Source organism: Gymnoscopelus braueri (genome assembly GCF_963280865.1).
Source record: "Gymnoscopelus braueri genome assembly, chromosome: 9".
Classification (NCBI taxonomy): Eukaryota; Metazoa; Chordata; class Actinopteri; order Myctophiformes; family Myctophidae; genus Gymnoscopelus; species Gymnoscopelus braueri.
The window spans coordinates 31733060-31759797 of record NC_137610.1 but is presented as its reverse complement, the minus strand read 5'-3'; the positions used below and the strand labels follow the sequence as shown (position 1 = coordinate 31759797).

The window sequence follows — 26738 nt, the reverse complement described above, 5'->3', positions numbered from 1 at the left end:
GCACTGAACAGTAAATAGGAAAGCCTCATGGAAAGCCTGCTGCCATAGGGTGGTGAAATAATAATAACAGCTGTTGTGCATGGAGGACCAACTCCGAAATACATAACTAAAATGTTCGTACAATTTGAACATCATTTCATTTTAATTATTTTATTTATTAATGTATTGTATTTCCTAATAGTTAAAGTGACCCTCTAGCACAGCTATCTCTGCAAACTCAAACAAATACATTCCTCAATTGATCAAGAAAAAAAGAAAGAAAAAGGAGCAAGTGGTCGGTGAAGAGAATCGCATATCAGACCAACGCTCATTTTCTAAAAACGGCACCGATTCCCATCTGCTCGCTCTGGTTCTATGGTCGTAAACAACACGGGTTGTGCGCGCACGCGCACATTCTAAAATACGATTTGCACAACGGTCCGACATCAAAGATGGCGGGAGCCTCCGACCCACTGGAGGACATGCTCTTCAATGAGGTGGACGAGAAGGCAGTTAGCGACTTAGTTGGCTCGTTGGAATCACAACTCGGCCATCAAAAGACACCCAGTGCTTCGTATACCGGGGTGAAGAGAGAGGGACCCGCGGGCGCTGCCGGTCAGTTCTCAGGGAAAGTGCGTGGTGATCAAGTGGGGAGCTCTCTGGAGCAGCAGCAGCCACAACAAGGACAACCAAAAGCGGGGTTAAACAACCAGGAACCGAGCGCCAACAAGATCCCCACCTCTTCTACCTCTACTTTGTCCCCCGGGGGCGTCATCAACGCCGGATCTAATTTACAAACACTTGGGGCATCTCCCACGATCTCTACTCCCGTGCCAGGATCTGTAACTTTGCCCACTCAGTCCGCTGCTGCTGCTAGCTTCAACAGGGCTACTGTTCTGGGTTCGGTGGTGGGCACATCGTCGGTAGTGTCCGCTGCCCCCAACCCAAACATCAACACAACACAACAAGGGATCAGAACTGCCTCCTCGCCCGGATTACAGAGTTTGAACGGTAACTCTGGAGGAGCGGTGAAACGGGTCAACTCCCCCGGTGTGATCCCACCACCACCCCAAGCTGGAGCCACCAGCTCTGTCATAAGTAACGTTACTGTCAGCGCTGCCGTTGGTGGAGGCTCCAATATTATTGTGTCCATGGCCTCACAGCCCAACTTTCCCATACCTCAGCCTTCTTCAGTGGCGTCCACTACAGTTACTTTGCAGAGGCACCCCTGCAGCCCCGTGTCCAGCCTGTCCCAGAACGGGATGGACCCAAAGGTCGCCCCTCTGGTCACGCAGGGGGGCACGGGGGGCTCCCCGGCATCCGCTCCACCTCAGGTCATGAACCACAGCAACACTCTCATGCACACCAAGATGTTGGTGCCCAACCAGCCCGGTTCTGGCAATTCTGTCATCCTCGGAATGACCCCCCAGCCTCCGTCTGCGATCAATCCCCCCATTAGCCAGCCTGGCACCGCTGTCACACTGGCTGCCGGTGTGAAACCTGCGGTCAACGGACTTGGTCAGCCCGCAGTGACTCTTGTGAGACCTGTGATGGCCACTTCGGTCCAGCAGCAGAGGCCGGGGCTTGTTGCCAGCCCTGCCAGGACCGCTGCCCCTCAGCTGGCTGTTAGACCACAACAACAGACCACAATTCAGCTGCCTCCTGGATTTACCATACCCCCTGGTAACTATGAGCTCCTAGTTGGTGACCTCAAGCAGTGGTTCTCAACCTTTTCAGGCCGTGACCCCCCAAAATAATCATATTTGAACTGAGGACCCCCCCAGGCCCCCACCCTGAATAGCACTTGGAATGTAGGAGTCGAGGCATTACATTTTTGTTTCCACAGATAAATATTTGAAAATAGCAGATCTACAAACTCACAACGTGAGTTTGTGGATCGGCTATTATTTCTTGCATTATATTATTTGACAATTTGGCCAATGTTTGAGGTCTTTTCTTTGCTTTTCTTTCTTTCTTTCTTTATTTTGGAGGTATTAAAAAGGTCTTAAAAGTCCTTAAAACTTCACTGTCATCTGGGGACCCCCACAAAACCATGTAGGGACCCTCCCGGGGGTCCCGACCCACATGTTGAGAACCACTGATCTAAAAGGATAAATTCTTCCCCCCAGCGTGTGTTAAGTTAACTAAGAAATAACTAAGATAGTGAACATCACTCAGTACCATGCAATGTCTTTGCAAAACACTTGTTGAGCTGACCAGGAAAACAATATTTTTGCTTACTGCCTGGTCATCATTATACCGGCTATGTATAATGGAATAGAACCTCCTGTGTCTGGTAGAGTTGACTAACTTACCAGCCTCAGCGATAATGTACCAAGACACCTTCATCATTCATGTTGCCTTCATAATATTGAACTAAGTAACAGCATGGAAAGAAAAGAAACAAATGACAAGTTTGCAAAGATAAAATAAATAAAGGGGCCTATGAAAACATCTAATCTTACAACAAAAAACGGAAGCCAAAACCCCCCACTAGATTCATCTTTGTAGCTGGACGTACAGTATGTCAGTGTGTCAGCTTGGAAGGTCTGTCAGATACAGTTGACTGACTGACCGATTATTTCCCCTTCATCTTTTCAGGTATGGTTCTGGTGAGAACGGAGACTGGCCAGCTGGTGATGGTACCACAGCATGTCCTGGCCCAGGCCCAGGCGAAAACCCAACAGGGGTTACAGGGCCAGACGGTCACCAACATCCCCCCGAGACCTGCTACCCCTACAGCGGCGGCCACAGTCCGAGTCAGTGCGCCCAGTCCGGTAAATACTACAAGTAGATCGGACTTGGAGTTACAATTGTGTCAGTCCCTACTTCTATAAAGGTTTATAACGGTGGTGTTTGTTCCATGTTTTTTTTGTATCCCTCTTGACCTCTGCCCTCGGCCCCTCTCCCTGTTTTCTGAAGGTGCCTGGAACGGCCCAGACTGTCCGACTGGCGTCTCCAGGACAGACTAGAATGGTACAGTCACCCTCTCCTGTTGGTGCTTCCACACCGGTATGTACTACGTTGTAATACCCTAATCCGTTCTTTACACTTATGCTGCTTCGACGTTGCATTTCCTTACTTTCGTGTTCAGCCTAACTGATGTTAGTAGTAGTAGTGAGAGATTTGTTATGGCATGCCTCATAGAAGGGGCGAGCGTCTCTAGAAGAGTGTCTGTGTGTGTCTTTGTGACTGTCCTCCTGGGCTGATCCTGCAAACCGCTGGACCAATCGGCGACACATTTCTTGTACACACTGCCAGTAGGCCAAGGCAGTAACTCTTCAAATATATGTATATTTTTACATATGTTTTATACTATTATGTTTTATAACCTTATTTTCATAGTGGAAGTCAATGAGGCTCAGATCGATTATTGTAAAGCAATAAACTGTTATACCATATTATCTGTTTCGTCTAGCCAAAGCAGGAAAAAATGCCTTTCAGTTCAGTTTTGTCGTGCCATGTAGTGCATCTCTTCTATCTGTCAGTTCTGTTGATTTTGAAACGTGTCTCCTAGTATCAAAAGGTTTGTTCTCTCTCTTGGCAGCCTTATGCTGACTGGTAGAGGTGGCATTTGCGATGTCAGGGGTGTGTTGTCAAAATACCACAATACTATATCAGATCAAGTATCATCTTAATGCAAATTAATTCCTAGCTGTAGTAGTAAAACATAATAGAGTAGTAGTAATACTTTTCCAAAGAGTTCAAATTGCTAGTCCATGTTAATTCATATTTGATGCTAAGGTGGGTGGTCATAGTCAGAGAAGGAAGCTAATAAGCTAAACACTTAAACAGCTGACTTGCCAGAATGTATCTGTTATCAATACAATATTACTGCCCAATGCTGCTGTCCCTCAGTTTCTGCACTGTTAAGACCCTAGTTAGCATAACAGGTAATAGGTATTTAAGTTAGTGTCAAAACACCATGTAGGCTGAGTTTAGGTGTTACGTTACAGTCTGCTTTAAATTGGTTCGGTCAAGACAAGAGGACATTTTTTTTACATGGCTTGTAAATTCTAGATGTTCACCAGTCACTTTCACTTTTCTACTATCCATCTGCATTAAAATAATAATACATAAAATATTAATTTATTCTATTATATTGTTATTGAATCTTTCTTATGGGTCACTAAAGTATTAGTAAAGTACTCTTGATAATACTGTCAACTAAATACCTACATGTTAACATGAAATATTGCTGTGTTTCTCTAGAAGCCCATCACAGTGGCTCCTGTCGGGACGGCCATGTCAGTGAAGATGAGTGCCCCTCAGAAGGTCCAGACGGTGATAACGGCAGGAGCCACAGGACAGACCATGGCCAAGCCTGGCACGGTTCAAACCAACCTTGCGCCCCTGAATAGCGGTACAGCAGCCACAGTCTCCAACCCTGCCGTCAGAACCACAGTGGTGTCGCAGGTTTGTGCAAAATTCAGGCCAAAACACCTTGAATTAAGTGCTTTCGTCATCACCTAAAATAGTCTCAAAGCGATTCACAGAGAACACATATGCAGATAAAAGCAATAAAGATCAGAAAGTTATTAAAAGAATAATAATAAATTACATTTAAATTCACCAGCCATTTGCACCTTTTTTCCTTTTCCAATTATTTTTTCCCCTTTTCCTCCCTATTTAGCCATTATGCCAATTCTCAATTCCCCCATGTAGTGTAGTCCCCTGCTGACTGTTAATGGTTGTGTCTCCTCCAATACACACGTGTCATTTTCGTCTTTTCACCGTCTCGCATAGCCAGATGATCAGAGGTCTCCGCCTTCTGATATGGGAAATCTAAATTCAATAAAGGGGCTAGAACAGCAGTGAGAGGTTCTGCAATCAATGCCAGTATTTATTCACGCGGTTTTAGCCCCTACTTTGAATTTAGGTGTTACCAGACATAATCAGTAGGTGCAGATCTCTGATCGTCTGGTTACTATTACAACAGTTTTTCACCTGACCTGAGGAACACGCTATTTTCACACCCCGCTGAACAGGGGCCCTAACCAACCTGTAGGAGTCCGTGGAGGATTCAAACCCCATTCTCACACCACAACGTTGGGCAGGAGCTTTACCCCATGCCCTACCCGGATTTCATTTGCAAACCAGTGCAAACCAGTGCTTCAGTGGTGGTGGCTTTGGTGTTCACACATTTTGACTGGAAAGGCCACAGAAATACAAGAAATGTTACAATGAATGTTATTCACCTTTTTTATTCTTAATTCTCACAGGAAATGCAGGAAAACGTGAAGAAATGCAAGAACTTTCTAGCCACGCTGATCAAGTTGGCATCCCACAATTCCCCCTCCCCAGAAACTTCCAAGAATGTGAAATCCCTGGTGCAGGATCTACTTGTGAGTCCAAAATGCCACATTTACTAATTGCATATTTGTGTGTGTGTGTGTGTGTGTGTGTGTGTGTGTGTGTGTGTGTGTGTGTGTGTGTGTGTGTGTGTGTGTGTGTGTGTGTGTGTGTGTGTGTGTGTGTGTGTGTGTGTGTGTGTGTGTGTGTGTGTGTGGTGTATATTCTACATATATATTTATATTTTTAAATTATTATTATCCCATTTCATGACTCCATTTATTTCTGTTTTTTAGGATGCTAAGATTGAGCCAGAAGAATTCACCACTCGGCTCCAAGCTGAGCTGAATTCCTCCCCTCAACCCTACCTCATCCCCTTCCTCAAGGTACAGTATTAATAATGCTCTAATGACAATCTATTAATACCACTACTACTCCTTAAAGCACTTAATAATAAATCAAATTAAGTAAGGCAGTTTGATTAAATTTGATATCAAGTCTGTCATAGTGATTTAGATGCTGCAGTTAAGTGCATTTTAATTTTGCTTGCCTGTCCTGTGACACTTCAATGATAAAACTCATCATTACATTATTTTTCTCATTGACTCAGAAAGTTACGCTTTCAATATAGAATTTTATTTGCACTTACAGGCAGTTTTGAAATAAAAGTAAACACAAAATATGACTAATATGGCAGGTGAGACCTGAAACCATTTATTTATGAACTCTCTTTCCAATACAAGTGCTAGCTCTGTAATAAACTGGACATAATTAAAATCTTAATCATCATAATACATTATCATGATCTACTAAACCTGTGACTGATTCCCTGCCCCACAGAAAAGCCTCCCTGCCCTGCGCCAATCCCTGCTCAACAACCAGCAGTCTCTAACAACCCCGACGACATCCTCCCAGCCTATCATGGTGACCCCGACAGCACACAACACCACCATCAACACCACCATCAACACCACCACCATCAGGGCCCGGTTGCCCACCGGCCCCACCCCGGGCAGCATCAGGCCAACGTTCACAAATACAGCTAACGTGGTATGATGGTCTAGATTTAAGCCAATTGCTGCTTTTCTCACCAAACCGCATACGGTTACGTTTTGAAATGTAAAATCAAAGTATAAGTGAAGCACAGAAACGTCTTAAGAGCATAGTAATTTTGAGGTGGGAGACTGCTCTCTTCCACTGTCATTTATAAAATCAAATCCTGAACAGTAGAGCCTAGGTTTGAAACCAACTGCATCACATTTAGTTAAATACCATTTTACTTTGTGCTCAAAATGTATTTATTTGTAAAGAAAAATTATATGATGCCTCAATGTATAGCACTATACATTGGCTCGGGAAAACATTAAACATCTGGAAAAAAACGTAAAAATACTGTAGGGGGCTTTCAGCCGGGGGTGTCCACTCATGAGGGCAGAATGTATGTAGGTTTTCATTACAAGAGAACACTACACGTGGGGATTTTACTGATTAGCACACACATTCAACCAGAGAGAGGAAACAAATGAGAGAAATCAGCTGGTGTCACGTTTGGTTGCTATGAAAACCTGCATATAAACATGACATATTGAAGTGTTTGCAGCAATATTTGGACAGGAATTATTGATCAGCATTTTTTATATATTTGTATGGTGACATGCATGAGTACAGACCTTGGGTGTAAGCACCTTGGGGATACAGTTCAGTCACATAAAAGACAAGAATGAGACATTGATTGTGGTGTGTGTTTAAGTGACTGGTGTTGCTTTAGTATAGCGGATTTGTCACATTCCTGGGAATGCATTCCCAGAGAGCGTACAATCTCTAATTGAGTGTGATGAATGACTCATGTCAGCCATACTAACATCTCAATAATGTTGCCTGTCTGCTGTTCCATGCCAGATAGAGTAGTATGCTTCTGCCCCTTCTATGTGTCTGTTGCTAGCAGCAATACATCTCTCATATTGCTAAATATGGTTGACGTCTCCTCATTCTGTGTTGCTTAAAACAAAGGTTCTGTGAAACAAAAGAATATATATATATATATATATATATATATATATTAATATTATGGCTGGGTATTGCCTAGGGGGTACTAAGCACAAAAAATGGCCAAATCGTTACGCGGCGGATAAAAGCATGAAATTTGATACAGATGTCCCTTGGGTCATCCTAAAACATCCTAGAAGGGGTGCCCAAAAAAATCTTAAACAGGAAGTGACTTATAGACAAAATTCAAAATGGCCACCTAAACTGTTGACCGTTGACTCAAAAGACACCAAAAGAATCTCCAAAAAGCATAAAATTTGGCACATATGTCCCTTGGGTCATCCTAAGACATCCTAGAAGGGGTGCCCAAAGGAATCTGAAACAGGAAGTGAGTTATTGACAAAATTGAAAATGGCCGCCTAGTGTTGTCGATTGACTCAAAAGACAACTAAAGAATCTCATAAAAGCATACAATTTGGCACACATGTCTTTTTGGTCATCCTAAGACATCCTAGAAGGGGTGCCCAAAGAAATCTTAAGCAGGAACTGAGTTATTGACAAAATTGAAAATGGCCGCCTACAGTGTTATCTATTGACTCAAAAGACAACTAAAGAATCTCATAAAAGCATACAATTTGGCATACATGTCCCTTGGGTCATCCCAAGACATCCCAGAAGGGGTGCCCAAAAAAATCTTAAACAGGAAGTGAGTCATTGACAAAATTGAAAATGACCGCCTACAGTGTTGTCGATTGACTCAAAAGACAACTAAAGAATCTCATAATGGCATACATGTCCCTTGGGTCATCCTAAGACATCCTAGAAGGGGTGCCTGAAATTATCTGAAACAGGAAGTGAGTTATTGACTAAATTGAAAATGGCTGTGTACAGTCTTGACAGATGATGCAAAAGACACTCATAAAAAAGAATCTCATAAAAGCATGAAATTTGGTACAAATGTCCCTTGGGTGATCTGAATGCATCCTAAGGGGTGCCAAAAAAAGTTTGAATAGTCTCTCAATGGAAAACACTCCTCCCACACGGGCTGCACTGCTACAATATTCAAATCGAGCAGCCAATCTAGCATTTGGTCCAGAAGCCTGAAAGCTATGCAATCTCTACCATCTCCTGACAAATAAATTAAAGTCGCTGATTCGTGGACACCTTTATGGCACTCTTGCCAGAGGCTGCTTAAGTTTGTAGAGAACTCAAGTGTGGCTGCAAAGCTGAGCCCTTCTGTTCGAGAAAGTGTAGATGCCGGGATGCTGGGTTACCTTGCAGAGCATTATGCCAATGTGCTGGTAATTGCGAAATGGCACACATGAATACATGTAGTTACTAAACACTAATCACAAAAAAACAGTAATGATCAAGAAGAAAATACATGAGAAGATAGAGTGTAAAACAAGCAAGAAGATGTAGAGTGCAAAATAAATAAGATGCAGAGAGTAAAATAAGAATATGCAGAGTAAGATAAGATGCAGAGTAAAATAAATGAGAATATGCAGAGAGTTAGATAAATAAAGAAGATTCAAAGAGTACAATAAAAACATTATGCAGAAAGTAAAATAAATAAGTGATGTAGAAATGAAAACAGAAGGTAGACTACAAAATACGGCAAGTTATGCACTGCATAACCTGTCGTATTGAGTCTGCATAATATGCAGACTGCCATGGTCAACTGTTTAAACAGCCATTTAGAATTTCTTCAACATGGTCCCTTCCTAAAAAGTTTAATAAACAAGCAAACAAATAAATAACCCCTTCTAGGATATATTAAGAAGCACTCAATGTACGTACCAAATTATACACTTTTATGACGTCCCCTTATGTTTTCTTTTGTGTCAACTGCTTTTAGGCGGTCACTTCCTGTTTAAAACCTTTTTGGGCACCCCTTGTATGATGCGTTCAGATCACCCAAGGGACATTTGTACCACATTTCATGCTTTTATGAGATTCTGTAGGTATCTAGCATCATCTTTCAACACTGTAGGCGGCCATTTTCAATTTAGTCAATAACTCACTTCCTGTTTCAGATTATTGTTGGCACCCCTTCTAGGATGTGTTAGGATGACCCAAGGGACATATGTGCCAAATTGTATACTTTTTGGAGATTCTATAGGCTTTTTTAGTCAATTGCCAACACTGTAGGCGGCCATTTTCAATTTAGTCAATAACTCACTTCCTGTTGAAGAATTTTTTGGGCACCCCTTCTAGGATGTCTTAGGATGACCCAAGGGACATGTGTGACACATTTTATACTTTTTGGAGATTCTTTAGTTGTCTTTTGAGTCAATCGACAACACTAGGCGGCCATTTTCAATTTGGTCAATAACTCACTTCCTGTTTCAGATTTTTTTTGGGCTCCCCTTCTAGGATGTCTTAGGATGACCCAAAGGACATGTGTGCCACATTTTATGCTTTTTAGAGATTATTTTGGTGTCTTTTGAGTCAACGGTCAACAGTTTAGGTGGCCATTTTGGATTTTGTCCATAACTCACTTCCTGTTTAAGATTTTTTTGGGCACCCCTTCTAGGATGTTTTAGGATGACCCAAGGGACATCTGTATCAAATTTCATGCTTTTATCCGCCGCGTAACGATTTTTCACTTAGTACCCCCTACTATACAACCTCACGATAGATATGTATCACGATACAGAGGCCACAATACGATATGTTTTGCGATACGCATTGATTTTGAATAATGACCGTGTCCTACTAAATTTACTTTTACAGTCCTAGACAACCGATTGCAGATGTTTTGACCATGAAAATCAGAAAATGTAAAGTTTCCAAATCAATTTGAAAAACTTAGTTGATAACATTTAAACAAAAAGCAAGGAAATAAATACAAATAAGTAATGTTTTGATGGATACATTATTGCATTGCATTAATAAATGCAAATGAAATATTCTCTTTACATTTTCTTTTACTGAAACTCATGTCTGACTCTCAGACACACACAAACACACCATAGCTGATGTTTAAAAAAAAAAGCTGCGTCACACAGCATTTCCTGCCATATCGATATGGTAGCCTCTGTATCGATACGATTATTGGCAAGGAATACGATCATTACCATATCGATTAATTGAACCCACCCCTAATATATATATATATATATATATATATATATATATATATATATATATATATATATGTATATATATATATATGTATATATATATATATATATATATATATATATATAAAAAAAAATATATATATATATATATATATATATATATATATATATATATATAAAAAAAAAAATATATATATATATATATATATATATATATATATATATATATATATATATATATATATATATATATATATATATATATATATATATATATATATAAAAATATATGTTGTTGTACATACGGGCATATACGGTACATATACAATTAAAATGGCTTGTGATACGTTGTAGACCTTTTTAATCCCCAGGGGAAATTCAGCTTCACCCAGCTGATGGTTCCTCTGATGGTCATGATGAGCGCTTTGGGGGGGCGTGGCAGTTTAAGTGTCTTGCTCAGGCACACTTCGGGGGCCAGGAGGCAAACCGATAACCTTATGATTACCAGCCTCTCTACCCACTAAGCTACGGCCGCCCCATTCAGCAAGAACAGACAAGAAATAATACACAAAAACAGACAAGTTAACTTACTCACCCTGTCCATTCAAGGATTTACTTCAGCGGTGGCTGGTATTTAGTGTTCTCACCACAAAGCTACGACTAAACCTACCGGTGTGTACACTGATAGAGTGGTAACGCCTGACACTGGGGAGAGCTGTAATGTACTCATTACCTCGATGGTATTCATCCTGGATAATCATATCAGCCTTCTAGAGATGATCCTCTAACCGTACAATAAGTCAATGGAAGAGAACTCTAAAGTTTAGAGTCTAAACCAATGACTATTTCTCTATTTCTCTGCGTCCCACTTGGGCTACTAGTGTGTGCGGCCACCTATTCGAATTCTTCTGCCGTGGACCGGCACTACTACTAGGAGTGGTGTGCATAGCATTCCTATAGTGATTGCTTGTTGTCTTAGCACAATTCATATCACCAACATACAGTATGTATTAGTTGTGAATACACATAGTGTGAGCTGTGTTTACATTTCTTAAAATTAATATGGTTAATATGGTTTGATCCAGTGCGTAAGCAATGTAATTTTGTCAACCAAGTACATAAGTTACCTGCTAACATTTAAAATGGATGGATGGTTGATAATAGAAAGTGTTGTATATTTCCAAAGGTCAGATATCTAAATTTAGTGACGCAAGCTATTGACATGCACTACCAGGATATAAGCAATTTATCCATGAAATCCCTTTCATTGTAGGGTTCATAATTGTCTTTGTCCTGGAGAAACTCGTTTTTCAATGATGTTTTTTCAGGGACAAAGTGCTGGTTCATTTTTCCATTGACTTGACACCATTGTAAAAGGGTAATTATGCTTTACAAGGCATTTTAACAAGGATTAGCTGGTCCAAGGGTAATAAAACCCCTTTTTACAAAGGGGAAACAGTGTCAGCTCTTGCTCACTGTATCATTCATTTTCTGTATATTTAGATAGGTAGATATGGATGTGTTTTCTAGATTTGTATGTTAAAATGTTCCGTCTATATCTGTGTTGGATTACAATGTGCTGTAAAAAAAAGTAAAGTTCCCTTACAGATCATTAAAGCTTGATATTGGCTTAAGCTCAACTAAAGGCACAAGTGGAAAAAACGTAATTCTACTATTAAGACTAGTGTGTGTTGTAAGACTACTAGTGTACTCTGTTGTACACTTGTCCTAATATTGTACACTAGTCCTATTATTGCACTAACTCAACCGCTGACTAGAGTTATTGTTGAAGTAATATGAATATTCATCATTTTCTTCCACTTTCTTGACAGGCTATGAGAAGGCCGGGGGTCCAACCAGTTAATACCCGTATGCCCATTATGATCTCCCAGTCCATAAGACCGCAAGGTACCACACATCATCCAGTCATAATTCCTGATGTTTGTTTTAACCTGTTTGTTGTAATGAAATGGGTGGTGTTTACCACATTAGGTAATGTTTGTTAATTGGCGTAAATGTTCTTTAATTGAATTTTAAATATTTTCTCTGTGCTTCTCCACACATTGTGGTTTGCGGATGTATCTGCATTTGCTTTTAACCCCACCCAGCTGTGGTGCCCAAGTACATAAAAATGTATTTGCTAATGCTGTTTTCCACTCGTGTATAAGAGTAATGTAACAACATTATGAACATCCTCAATTGTGAGAGCATTGATGTTGATTTAGTTTCTTCTCCATTCGTTCTTCAGGTACAGTTGTGAGGGCGCCTACCATCATAGCCGGCAAGAGTCCCATCAGTGTGACCGCCCAAGCCAATCAGAAGAAGCTGAGTGATCCAGGGGGCGGGACTTTCCGGTGAAATATGGACTTATTTTGTTTGCAAACCTCTTAGTGTACTTAAATAGGATGTTGAACTCATGACCTGATGCTTGTTCTTGGTGCAGATAAGCTGCTTATTAACATGTAGATGCACTTATCAGCCACACGAGGGCAGCCCCTACCCTATACATTCAGTGAATGCATTTCAAAGGTAAAAATCAGTAAATGTCTGTAATGTTTACATAATGGATCTGATAGATAAATGGGGTGAATTTAGGAGATCCTTTATCCTGAGTATGAGCAAATTCTACAACCACCCATAATGTTGAATGTCGGCTGTAAACATTTAGAGAGAGTACACTTTAAAACTCCCTTGGCTTGTGCTTAAATTTGGGATCTGCATCTGTTGTCTTCCAGAGATGACGATGACATCAACGACGTGGCGTCCATGGCAGGTGTCAACCTTAACGAGGAGAATGCCCGTATCCTAGCAACCAGCTCGGAGCTGGTGGGCACCAAGATCCGGTCCTGTAAGGACGAGGCCTTCCTGCCCACTGGCCTGTTGCAACGACGCATCCTAGAAACGGGTAATAATTAATAACAATCATAGTTTATTTTAACCCAGAGGCCGATTCGACAAATGCCTTCTAAATCCGTAGTTCTCAAACTTCTTCATGTCAAGGACCCCCAAATTAATATATATTTGGCCGCTGACCTCTGACATCTGCAAATGTTTTGTGTCAGGAACTCCCAGATTTGTGTTAAAAAATGCTAAATTATTCTAAATAAAAAAAATAGCAGATGTACAAGCTCGCAGTTCGTGACGCACCGTGAGCTTATACATCTGCTATTTTTGAATAGCCAACTCTAAAATCTAGACACGAAAGATGCTTTCCCGGTCTTAATGGGTTAACACGTTTTCATCAAGAGGAGATCCCAGAATGCTTGTTTAAAGTTCGATAAGAATATGAAGAAAACGGACAAGATCGTGAACTTGGTTGGGAGTGGGATGGAGGGGACAGGCCAACAGTCCATCAGTGAAGGAAAGGCATCACTGAATGAAAATGTTTTCAGGTTCTTTAAAACGACCGGTGCAGTGTCCGTTCGGAGCAGGCTGCTGTTCTGGAGACACCCTTATATGCGATCGATTTCGCACTCAACACTGCTCTTCCTTGCGTCCTTAGCAACACACTCACCGGGAGTGAAGTCGATCAGATGAACTGTTCTTGAGATATATGATGGAAAGTCAGACATACAGGCATTCCTGGAATTTATAGATAGATGAGTTTGTGGAGCCCTCTGGTGGTCGGTAAGGAGATGAGGTACACTTGCGCAGAAGGTAGTAGTCCTCTATAAAAACAACTTGTTGTTTTGTCATAGTCAACTTTGAATGAGCAAGTTATATAAATGATGTTTTTTTATTAAACATACAGGATCGTGATTTCTTACCATTATTCAGGTCCCTGTGAGAGAGACCTGCTGATTTAAAGTAAATCATCACCTTTTTTTTATTGCTTTTCAATTTTGGGCCAAATACAGACTTACAAGTTGTTAAACAGGCATAAGAAACCTCTTGAACAACACGCAAAACTGCCTCTGATCTGAAGAGGACGAGAGAAAGAAGGGAAATGTAGTTTTTGTGATGATGATACTCTTTTATGTCTTTATTATAGGCTGCTAATAGGAATAATACAAGCATAGAAAAAGTCAGTAATTAACTATTTTGGTAGAAAACAACAAAAAATAACGGTTGTTTTTGATCAGCTCAATCGATCACCTCAATAGCCCAATCCCTGTGGACACAGGGCTCCATCCACTAAGCCAGTGGTTCTCAAACTTTTTCATGTCAAGGACCCCCAAATTAATGAGTATTTGGCCGCGGACCACCCATCTGAAAACAGTTTGTACCAAGGTCCCATACAAGATGTGTGGTGTTGAAAATGTCAAAAATGTAATTCCAACATTTTAAAGAATTTAACGATTTTGTTTTTAAATAGCTGATGTATATATAGGGCCATGGGGGTCCCCGGACCCCACTTTGAGAACCCCTGCATTAGACCATGGACCACCATAACTCATAACTCGGTTCCTAACTATCCCATCATTTGTCTGGGGACCCCCTGGAAGGCCCTCAAAGGACCCCTAGGGGTCCCCAGACCCCACTTTGAGAACCACCGAACTAAGCATCATTTTCAATGCCTCCCCCTCTCAGCCAAGAAGTTTGGCGTGACGGAGGTTCCCGTGGAGGTGGTGAACTTCATTTCCCACGCTACCCAGTGCAGACTGCGCTCCCTACTGGAGAAGGTGTCGGCCGTAGCTCAGCATCGCGCTGACGGGGGCAAGGTAAAGTCTTACTTACTAATGCTAACTGAGAGTACATATTAGTTAGTTAAGCCCTTTCAAACTGGTGTCCCTATTGTGGGAATGTCTTTATAGGCAACATTTTCCAAAAATGTTCAAAGACGTCATCGTACGATGAAATATAAATAGGGCGTAAGTGGTTTATATGAACTAGTTCTGTATTGCTTAATTTATTTTTGTTTATAAGTTTATTGTGTTTACTTTTATTTGTTGTTTTCATATATTCTTGGTTATATATTGTGTTAATGCGATAATCCTTTAGTGATAAACCACTTCATTTTGATTTATTTTTGTATGTGGGACATTCACAGTCCCAGAAAATAAACTAAAATATTTGTACTGGACCAATCGATAACCCATAAAGACTGTACACATCTAACACTTTTACCTCGGCCTCCCTCTCTCTTCCTCTATGACCTTGACCCTTCCTTCCTTCCCATCTCCTTGTCTCCTCCCTCTCATCTGTCCATCCTGTGGTTCTGTCCTCTCTCCTCCCTCTCATCTGTCCATCCTGTGGTTCTGTCCTCTCTCCTCCCTCTCATCTGTCCATCCTGTGGTTCTGTCCTCTCCTCCCTCTCATCTGTCCATCCTGTGGTTCTGTCCTCTCCTCCCTCTCATCTGCCCATCCTGTGGTTCTGTCCTCTCTCCTCCCTCTCATCTGCCCATCCTGTGGTTCTGTCCTCTCTCCTCCCTCTCTTCTGTCCATCCTGTGGTTCTGTCCGTTGGACCAGGATGAAGGATGGTATGAGCAGTCGTCGGATGTCAGGGCACAGCTCCGTGTCTTTGAGCAGCTGGATAGAATGGAGAAACAACGGAAAGACGACGTAGAGAGAGAAATCCTTCTAAAGGCTGCCAAGGTACACAGTAACCACACACGCAGGGGCACACACACACACACACACACACACACACACACAGTACAATACAGCTTGTAGCAGCATTACAGGCAGTGAAATTCTTTCACTTCAAGCTTCCTCAACAGTGTGGATAACAATGAAATAAGATGGAAAGGTAAACTAGTAAAAACACACACACAGGGGTTTACCAGCTCAAACCAGATTTTCAGTTTTTGGTTTGAAGTCTCAAGTCGAGTCATAAAGCAGTCAAGTCATGTCAATTCATAAAGCAGTCATGTCTCAAGTCGAGTCATAAAGCAGTCAAGTCACCAGTTGAGACTTAAAGCAGTCATGTAAGTATTGTTTAACATTTGTGTGTGTGTGTGTGTGTGTGTGTGTGTGTGTGTGTGTGTGTGTGTGTGTGTGTGTGTGTGTGTGTGTGTGTGTGTGTGTGTGTGTGTGTGTGTGTGTGTGTGTGTGTGTGTGTGTGTGTGTGTGTGTGTGTGAGAGTGAGTGGGGATTCTGACATATGAAAGGCGAGGCAATTGGGGAAGCATCCACACACAGTGTCCTCTTAATATGTCATTATTGGAGTCGCACACACACACAGGGCCAGGCTGATTATGTTGATGTAGTATATAGAGATGTCATGAGGAAGGTGATTATTTCTTGGCTTCCGCTGTATAGAATTCCCCAACCATACTATCACTGTCACAGGAATTAAGTTGGCCAATTTAATTCACTCTGCACACCACAGTGACTTATGTGGGCTGTTGAATACCATTAACACTTTTCACTGAATTATCCATTTGTGAACTAAATGTACTATCCTATCTAGAAAGTGAATGGTATTAAATCTATTTTCTCTTTTTTTATTGGAGTATAATGTGTTAAGTTATGACCCATATTATCATAGGCAATTACTTTTTATTGCAGTTCTTGGCCGCTATTGGTTTAGTCTGTCTTTCTCTTTATGTTTTATTATAATTGTCTTGCATGTTTGCTCTCATTTCAGAGTCGTGCCAGACAGGAGGACCCCGAACAGGCCCGTCTTAAAGCAAAAGCAAAAGAGGTAAGCCACAATTATATACCTAAAAAGGATTGTCTCCTCTGCTTAGAAATCCCTTCTTAACTGAACTATATTTATTTCAAAAGCACCTCGAAGCACACGATTCCTGTTCTGAGCTAAGGACACATGAAAACCTGTTCATGAAGATTCCATATTGCATCACAGCAAACCACGTGATACAGTTGTCATTGGTTTATTTAAGCTTATTCTATTTAGATCTGCATTTGTATCATTTCATCCCTGTAATGGCCAATAACATCTAACCACCAAATTGACACACATGCACGGACACACACACACCACTCTACCATGATTGGTGTCCTTGTTCCTCTCTCTGCTCCTCCCTGTTGACGAGCACCCCAGGCAATATTTAGGGAACGTCTCGCGACAGTAGCCATGAGCATGCCCGGAGGGTGTAGGGTGGATGGGGTCAAGGGTCATTACCCACAAGTGTCCGATGGAGGCTGAGGCACAAAGATGGAAAATCAGGTTGAGACATGCTGGACCTAGTGTAGTACTATAGTAGTATCCAGAAAATGATTCAACTCTATATACTTTGACGACGAACAGCGAAAATAGCGATCCCAACATGTCGCATCAAGCTTGTAGATCTGCTATTTTCGCTATTCTTGAAAATATTTAGGAATCTTTGAACATTTGCCCAAAATAGGGATGCCAGGGTGTGGTTAAAATTGGATGCTGTACTGTGCATTCTTAAGGTTTGTAGTCGAGTATAGTAGAAAAATGTAAAACAGAAATCCTGAATGTGTATGACAATAAGGAACAAACTGATTAAGATAAGACCTTTATTGATCCCTTAAGGGAAATCCAGTCGCCAAAGGCAGCACAGCGGTTGAGGTTACAGTTACAGGGCAAGAAAATGTACTGTAGATACAGCAGGGTAAAGACCACACAAAAAAAGAAGCACCATCAATAATGAACAAAATATACAGTACAACAGTATACACAACCGTATATACACCCTCAACAAAGCTTGCCTTATGCAGGACAAAATAAACTAGAATACACACACACACAGAAACCATGTCAGATTCTTACTGACCATACTGTAATGAGCTAATTGTCTAATTAGCTCTGAAGTAACACAGCAATTGGCTATTAGCAATTCATTGTAACACTGGCTCTGAACCCCTAAATCATGGGTGTATCATAGTTAGTAACACAAAGAATAAAAGAAAGGCATTTGTGTGTCCAATAAAAAAAACAACTAACAAACAATTATTTACTGTAGTATTTCCTCAGTACTCAAGTTATTCTCCTGAAAAAGTAAAATAAAAAGTCCACTAGTGGAGATTACATTGTAGTCTTTCCTATAGCTACGGTGTATCTGTCCATATGTAATCTATCAGATGGTTTAGTCCAGTATGACTTGGTTTTGTCCAAGGACTAAAGCCTAATATATATATATACTTGTAACTGAAAATCAGTACTAGCTGCTTATAAATAAGGTATTTCAGTCAATACTGCGTTGTGTTGCAATACTCTCGTGAGATGGGAGTATAAATTAAGCTTTAGTCAAAAAAAGACAGAGAGCCACAGGAGCCTGAGGCAGGAACACTGCCTGCCCGTCCGTCCTGCCTGCCCGCCCGCCTGACTGCCCTCCAGGTTCTGAGTCACACCAGGGTTTGCGGCTCTGATACTTTATACAGAGTGTATCTGAAGGATGTGATGCTGCTGTTTAGGTGTGTGTGTGTGTGTGTGTGTGTGTGTTTGTGTGTGTGACGTTGTGAGCTTGTAGATCGGCTATGTTTTGGCTTTAGGCTTAGTACAGTTAAAATGGTTAAAAGATAGTGAAAATGGCATTCATAAAATCGTTCATATAATCTTGCAAAATGCTGGATAGACCGATCAATGCCAAATTTCTAACACCTAATGAAAAAGAAGGACATCCACATGCACTAAAGCCCTAAATCGGGCAGGTGCTGAGTGAAAAACTGTTTGAAAAACTGCCTTTATTGCATACCACAAAGTGCTGTGATGTTTCAAGCTGTGTACGATCGTTTTTTTGGTTTCTATATCTCTAACCCCCATTTTTTCACATAATGTTATTTAAAATAAATTATATTTAACTTTTTTATTAAGAAAGTCAACGGTGGTCAGATCGCGCTGAGTCCTTGCCCAGATAATGGCGTCATACGTCATAGATATGTCATAGATGTCACAGGCATCATAGACTGGCCTGTCTTGTTTTTAAGGAAATTAGCCATGTCTGTTATATTTGACAATTTATTTATTTGTACATTTTGTAACAGATTATTGTCATCTGGAAATAAGATCTTGGCTAGAATGGAAGACACCAATATGTTATTGTGTTTTGTTAGCTGCCTTCTCAAAGAGAGTGTACAGAAAAGGGAAAAAAGAAGGGAAAATAACTTTAAAAAACGTGTAAGGTAAAAATCTGCCAGTATCGCCACAGCAATACATCACTCACTCTAAAGAGACCTACAGTCCACACGACACCAGCCATGCATATACTGTATATAGACAATGTCTATATTAACAGCAAAGATGCGTATAAAAATTCTGCTGAATGCACGCCTACACACACGTGCACAGCTAAACACAGTATGTAAGCATATCCATCTTATAGGACCCTAGGGCAGATGACCTCAGCTCCAAACTGGCCGTCATGATCAGCTTAAAGGTTAAAAGCCATAGACCTATAGGGGGCAGCAGTATGTGTCTGTCTGTAGGTTTGTGTATCTTATCAGTAGCCAATTTGCACTTGTGTAAGGTTATTGTTTGTGTATTTGCCAATTTAGTTGCTGCTTGTGCCTGAGCATGGGTTGTTTTATCTACATTGGGTCTACCTACAGTTTGCATACGTATGTATGCAAGGTACTGTACATGGAGACAAAACAGTGTGTGTGTGTGTGTGTGTGTGTGGTCATGTATACAACTTCCCTTCCAATTAACATTACGGCCTCTTAATGAGGATGTTAACATAGCCTTGAATTATGTCCTCTGTCCATTCAACTCCTCGTCACTTTCTCCTCCTCCCCCGCAGAAGCCAGTCGTTTCAGGGCATCAGCACATAGCTCTAGCAAGCTGCCAGCAGGGCTTACTACCAAAAGGTTGTTTATACAGGGATTTGACTCTGAGGTACTGCATCAGGATGATGCATTGCACTCAGGGAAGGAAGACATATGTTTTGATCCAGTGAGTGGTGGATAAAAGAGATTACTTTTAACTATTTAGCCCGCCGCTATTCTAACGTCTGATGACAAAAAGAGTGAAAAGCAGTGAAAGAGTTGACAAATAGAGCACCCACATGTCAGATTTGCCACAACTCTGCCTGGAGCTTGTTAATTTCCCAACCTGACTGTGTTATCGTCTGTATATTCTTTCCCACTGGCATCTGGTTTTGCTTAAAATTACATTTTATGACCGTTTATCCCAACACGTCTCTTCGTTTATTTAAAAGATTTTACATTAAAAATGTCACTCAGCAGAATAACAGCTATTGGACGTGGCATAACAGGCCCCCAGTCTTGGCCTATAGCATTTTGTAAAGTGACAGCTCATTTGTAAAAACTCTGCATAGCAGAACAACATGTACTCAGTTCCTTTGCAGACAACATGCAACCACAATAATGTTGTAGTTCCCTTCTGGCATATTCCCTACTTCTTCTGACACAATCAGAAACACTTATATGTACAATATAAAGGGTTTGTCCTGGTGACCCTATTACTGAAAGCCGACAACTACAGTAAAATCTTTAGGGACATACATGTACTGGTAGGGCCTTCGAGGACAGCATAAATGTTAATTGTCCGATCATCAGGAGTACTGACAATGACTAGTTGGAGTGATTGTAGTATTTGACGTAATAATCAACACTTACCATTTTTACCCAAGTCTGCAGCTCTACTCACATTGTCATGCCCATGTCTGCCTTTCCTTACAGATGCAACTGCATGAGCAGAACCAGATTCGGCAACGAGATGCCAACCTCACGGCCCTCGCTGCAATCGGCCCCCGCAAGAAACGCAAGCTGGACTCGCCAGGATCCAGTTCACAGGGCACAGAGGTAAGTGATACTGAACGCGGTGAAGTTGTTGCGCATTAACCACTTAAATCCTATACACTTCGCAGACTGGAGTCTGCGAAGGGTCTACACTAGGCCCCCTCTTTGCCCCAGAGTAGGGACGCGAGGGTTCATGTTGCTAATTTAGAACTGAAATAACCATTCTGTTATATAATTTAAACTGCTGTTTGTGTCATGAGTACATCCACACAGAACGCAAATTTATACTTTTTTATTACTTTTTAAACAAGATAGATTTTTCACCAATGTGATGGTTCTATAATATTTGCCACATTTTCTGATAGTTTATTCGGACCTTAGTGGTCATTTATCGCCTATTGCAGTTTTAATGTATGTTTTATTAACTGCTCATTAAGCCCAACTAAAAACTATTTTCAGCTGGTGGCAGGTGTTCATTTCCTACTCTGGTGGTCATGATGTTTGTCTGCCATAACTTTGTCTTTACCTCTCTGTCTCTCTTTTCTGGATGCTGTCACAACACTGTGTAGTAATGTTTGAGTAATGATGACAGGACAAAACGACAGTGGGAACTTTTTGTACCTTCTGACCTTTTTCATCTCTCTCTCTCTCTCACACACACACACACACGCACACGCACACGCACACGCACACACACATTACACATACAGACACCCCACCCCCACACTGTGGAGTGAATGTGACCAAAGTTGAGTGAAGGGGGTCAGTGTGTGCCTGGAGGCTTATTGTGGGTGTGTCTGCTCTTCACTGCCCGTCTATTTCCCCCTCTAACTCATTTGTCTATTACCCCTCCCTCCACACACACACACACACACACACACACACACACACACACACACACACACACACACACACACACACACACACACACACACACACACACACACACACACACACACACACACACACACACACACACACACACACACACACACACACACACACTGCCCTGAGGGGACCATAGACTTCAGCTCTGCAGAAATGAGCTTCGGGCAGGGGGCGTGGCCCCCGAGGGCACCTGGCTGCAGGACGGGGTCCTGCCGCGCACTCGCCCCACTCCCACCCTCCTCTCCCTCCCTGTCACACATTCGGCCCGAGGCTCATAGCCTCCAGAAGCCCCCAGACAAAAGCAGAGGCCTCTGTGCAGAAACAGAAAGCACAGGATTAGGGAAGGGAGGGCATTGGGGAGCTGAGGGGTCCTTGAAGAGAAAGACGGGGGGGGGGGGGGCTTAGGTTTGCTGAACTTTGTGATATGTGAGCTATTTGCTGGCCTGCAGGTCTTAGTTACGCTGCCAGGGGATGTTTACGTTTTATCTCGATTCTGGGACTATGCTAGTTTGTATGTTAAGCAAGTCAGCGCATTTATGAGAGAGCACGGCCCTTAAGCCCAGCCCAGACATGTCAGACGTTTCTGATAAACATGAATTGGTTGACCGACGTCTCAGACGTCTGCCTCAGGTGAGCCGCTACGGTCGCTTATTTACTGTTTTAAGTGAAAATACAAAGCCTGCCCTGTATTGTTTGCAAGTATTCATAACAGCCTTGTGCCTCGGAGGGAACGGGGATGTGTTTAGAGAGAGAGGGGGGGGGGGGGGGTGGTTGATGTTGCCTATCTGAAGCCTGAGTCGCCCCACGGCCGTTGGGAGCTTAGGGCCCCGCTGAAGCTCCTTGAGGGCAGATTAGATAGGAGGAGGCAACCAACAAGACTCTGAAAGAAACAGAAAACCATTTGTGTTGCGTGAGCGTTTCCAGCTACAACCGGTTTGAAAGTCATAGCACACTGGACGAAGGTTCTTCTGCTTGAATCCTGAATTTCCTTGAATGTGTGATTAGAGTGAATAATTGGAGCATCTACAGGATATGTGATGTTTGGGATGTATTGTGCCAAATTTGACACACCCCTGGGTATATGCATGTATGATGTGCTGTGCTGTACTGTGAGTGTGTGTGTGTGTGTGTGTGTGTGTGTGTGTGCGTGTGTGTGTGTGTGTGTGTGCGCGTGTGTGTGAGGGAGAGTAGGAGGTTAGCGTGCCTGCAGGCTGTGAAGCTTCATAATGCTCTGATTGTGTTCCTGTGTAGACCTGGAGCCTCATTCCTATCCTCTGGTGTCAGCTCTGCCCTGGAGCTCTGCTTCCATAGAAATAGTAGCCTAGTTATCTATACAATGGCTACCACCACTGCACCATGAAAAGATAGAAGCCTAACCCATTTTCAGCTGCTGTTCAAGTTGGTTCACAAACTTCTTCTTTTTTGCCCCTCAGGAAAAATGGTAGCCTAGTTATCTATATAATTGTTCACAGCACAAGCTCACAAAAAAATAGAAATTCACCCTCACCATAACATTGGAGAAGTACGAGCTGCCCCATGACATTTTCAAATAATATTTGAGTTGGTTTGGTTCCCAAAACATTTTATATTTTTTTCTTCTTTTTTTTTGGGGGGGGGGGGGGGGGTGGTTCTGCTCACACAAATCATAGGTTTTTTATAGCCATTACCCACAGGCTCAAAAAAGAACAGCCACCTAGGACAAATTCAGAAAGGCACAAAGGCCTATTTCACAGGCCGTTTTCAACTAAGTTCAAGTTGGTACCAAAACTTTTTATTTATTTATTCTGCTCTCCCTTCAGGCTCTTTTCACATAGAAATAGTAACTTTGGTATTGTAGGTAGCATCACTGGCCCTCCGCCAACACCTTTTTTGGCAGCACATTGGAAAGGCATACAACTAAACACATTTTCAACTATGCCACCAGGTAAAAAGACATGTCAAACACCCCGAGCCAGAAAACCAACCGTGCAATATTTCCATATATTTACCCGAGGATTAATTCAGGAAGTGGCTCTCTAGTACTAGGGAACATTCTCTCTCTCACACACACACACACACACACACACACACACACACACACACACACACACACACACACACACACACACACACACACACACACACACACACACACACACACAAATGTTCATTTGTGCCCTGCGATGCTCTCTCAAATATTTCACCCCACTGAACACGCCCGGGGCCATTTCAGCGGCATGGGAAGCAATGCTTCAAGTCATCATCACTGCTGTGTGAATTGGATTATTCTGTTTGGATAATATACAGTGTTGGGAAAGAGGGCTTGTTGGAGCAAAGTCTTGTGCTGCTGTATATGGCTACTAGCCATATAGTCCATAGGGGGAGGGTGTGGCTTTTTGCCTCTGGCTATGGACACACCTTTTGATATAAAGGTGTGGCGATCCTATTACAGGTCTGGGCCGAGTGTGTGATTACTGGCGTGTGAGGTGTAGTCTGTCGTTTTTACTGATGATTCAGACTTGTCGGGAAAAAAGGGAGATGGGTCAGGAGAACTGTAGGGATGACTGAAAAGGGTGGTCTTCTAGAGATCATGTTCATGAAGGACTTGTCAGGTAGATTTTATATTTAAGAAATGTAGCTCATGCTTGTATGCAGAGTCAGTTGTTGTGAATGCAGCAGAAAAATAAGCTTCAAATCCTAGATTACCAGCATTATAAACAGTCAATGGTAAGGAATGTAGAGTCAAAGACCTGACTGTAGGTATAACATTATGTCCTTACAATGATCATGTATAATGGAGAAGCGGTTAAACAAACAAATTAGCCACCATGAAAAGGTAGAAAAGTCATCAATCCTGCTGCATTTGTAGGAGCCTGTTTTTCCACTACTGCTGCTTGCACAATTAGCTTGATTCCCTGAAGGCTGACTCCCATATTGTACATCCTCTGCATAATGCTGTCCTCTCTTTTCCTCTAGGTTGCTTCAGGCTCAGGGGCAGGCTCGTCCACAGCTGTCTCCCCCCGCGGGCAGCTCCGGCAGCGGATCACGCGAGTTAACCTCAGGGACTTCATCTTCTGTCTGGAGCAGGAGAGGACCACGGCCAGGTCGTTGCTGCTCTACAAGGCACTACTGAAATAAGGTGTCCCTCAAGGAAGCGTACTCTGCCCACTGCAGATCACAAATTTGAGTTAAACCTTTTATGCCCCCCCTACCCCCCCCCCGCCCTCCTCCTTTATACATGTTTATTGTCATCTATTATGAATTGGTAGCCAAATCCTCTGTAAGACCTCCATGCTCGCATACCTATTAGGTTGACCTGCAACACTTTAACTGAGTCTCTGAGATTTTAATTTGGCATGATTCTTCACCCGTACAAGATGTCACTTTTCAACATGTCCGTGTGTCTAGTTTGGGACAATAGTATTATATGTTACATTTTTATCACAACATGTTAACAGAAACACAACAAACCATATATTGTGTTGCAATGTAACACTAGTGTATGTGTTCCCAAAAAAGATACAAAAATATGCTGAAAATGATAGGTTTTTAAAGTGTAGTTTGATAACAAGGTGAGATATTGAATCCTGTTGGCAGAGATGCTGCCAGGATTGTTTTTATTTGCTATGATGACTCCAGCGCTGTACCTGAAGAGGTGCCTTTTGAGTCTGTCCAAACTTCTCCATGAAAAAATACAGATCATGTCCCTTTTCTTGCTAATTGTAGCCCAAATGCAACTCACTCAGGATGCTACGTAATGACAGGCTTATGGGCTCTGTAGTTTGTTTTCACTTTACTCATCATGGTTAGTTCTGTGACAAAGTCTATTAAAGTTCGTAGGAACGAACAGATATTCACCTATCATGGTATCATCATGTTTGCATTTTACTGTTGTTGAAGGCTGAATGTCTAACTGTGTTGCATCAAATCTCGATAGTTGTCAGATGAATGTACCGACAGTACTGTGATGCTTCCTTGGTGACATACACAGTATGCATGGTACTACAAAAGGTGATGGTTTGGGAATGCATAGTTGCCAGAGATGTGTGTGCGTGTGCGTGTGCGTGTGTGTGTGTGTGTGTGTGTGTGTGTGTGTGTGTACGGCTGTGTGTGAGTGCGTGTGTGAGTGTGCGTGTGTGTGTGTGTGTGTGTGTGTGTGTGTGTGTGTGCATGCACGAGTGGAAATCATGGCTCTCTAGGATAAACTGTGAACACAGTTACATTTGTCTGGCTGTTGTTTTTTTGGTTTGTTTTTTGGTTAACACAAGCTGTCAAAGTTTAGATTACAATCAGCGGAATCAGGGAGCTGGCTCTCCTGTTAACATTAATTCACGCTGCGATCATGAAGGGTAACAAAATAAAAGATAGCAATGTCAGATGAAACAACATTCCTGTGATTTCCTCAAAATAAATTCCCCTTCAAATGGATTTCCCTCATCCCGATCATTGTGTAACAATGATTTAGCTCAACCTGCTAAATGCTTTAGGATTCACATGATAGCCCAACTGTTTAACTGCTTCCATTATTGATTTGTCATTGTCTTGATTGATTATAATACGATTGCTTCACAGTTTGTTGTTGAAAGGCTGTTTTTAAGTTGAGTTTGTTTTGGAAAGACTGTGCATTCATTGAGGGTTTTTAACGCTTGAAATGTCTTTTTTACAGTAATGGGCATTTGGTTTGTATAGTATATAGATCTAATTGATGATTGAAGCTGTGGTGTTTGTACTGTTAATTCAGTAAGAGCCTGGGTCTTGGAGACACCCAGCTTAAGTATCATCTGTTGGAAGGACACATTTTTGTGACTATTTATATTTCCTACATTCTGTATTCAATCCTGACACATTTCAGGCAATGCAATTTTACTATTGTTTGTACCTTTGCAAAAAAAAAAACTAAATAAAGAAAATTATAAATAAGTCTGTTTTTGGTATGGTTGTACCCTGTCAGTGAT

General features: G+C 41.8%; 1 protein-coding gene across 1 annotated transcript; it reads left to right on the top strand.

Annotated features, from left to right (window-relative positions):
• The first annotated feature begins 176 nt into the window (after positions 1-176).
• On the top strand, positions 177-26688 carry LOC308092703 (transcription initiation factor TFIID subunit 4-like). The gene is made up of 15 exons (XM_080438789.1): positions 177-1662; positions 2581-2756; positions 2902-2991; positions 4192-4395; positions 5202-5324; positions 5568-5657; positions 6112-6321; positions 12176-12251; positions 12592-12697; positions 13079-13248; positions 14874-15004; positions 15754-15879; positions 16874-16930; positions 20857-20979; positions 24760-26688. Exons 1-15 carry the CDS (start codon positions 432-434, stop codon positions 24919-24921), a joined length of 3075 nt encoding a protein of 1024 aa, XP_080294915.1. The 5' UTR covers positions 177-431; the 3' UTR covers positions 24922-26688.
• The last annotated feature ends 50 nt before the right edge of the window (positions 26689-26738 follow it).

Excerpts from the sequence above, each read along its gene's own strand:
- LOC308092703 (XM_080438789.1), top strand. The coding sequence starts at position 432 with ATGGCGGGAGCCTCCGACCCACTGGAGGACATGCTCTTCAATGAGGTG. Across the intron at positions 5,658-6,111 it reads ACCTCATCCCCTTCCTCAAG|AAAAGCCTCCCTGCCCTGCG; the intron begins GTACAGTATTAA and ends CCTGCCCCACAG. Across the intron at positions 12,698-13,078 it reads CCAGGGGGCGGGACTTTCCG|AGATGACGATGACATCAACG; the intron begins GTGAAATATGGA and ends GTTGTCTTCCAG.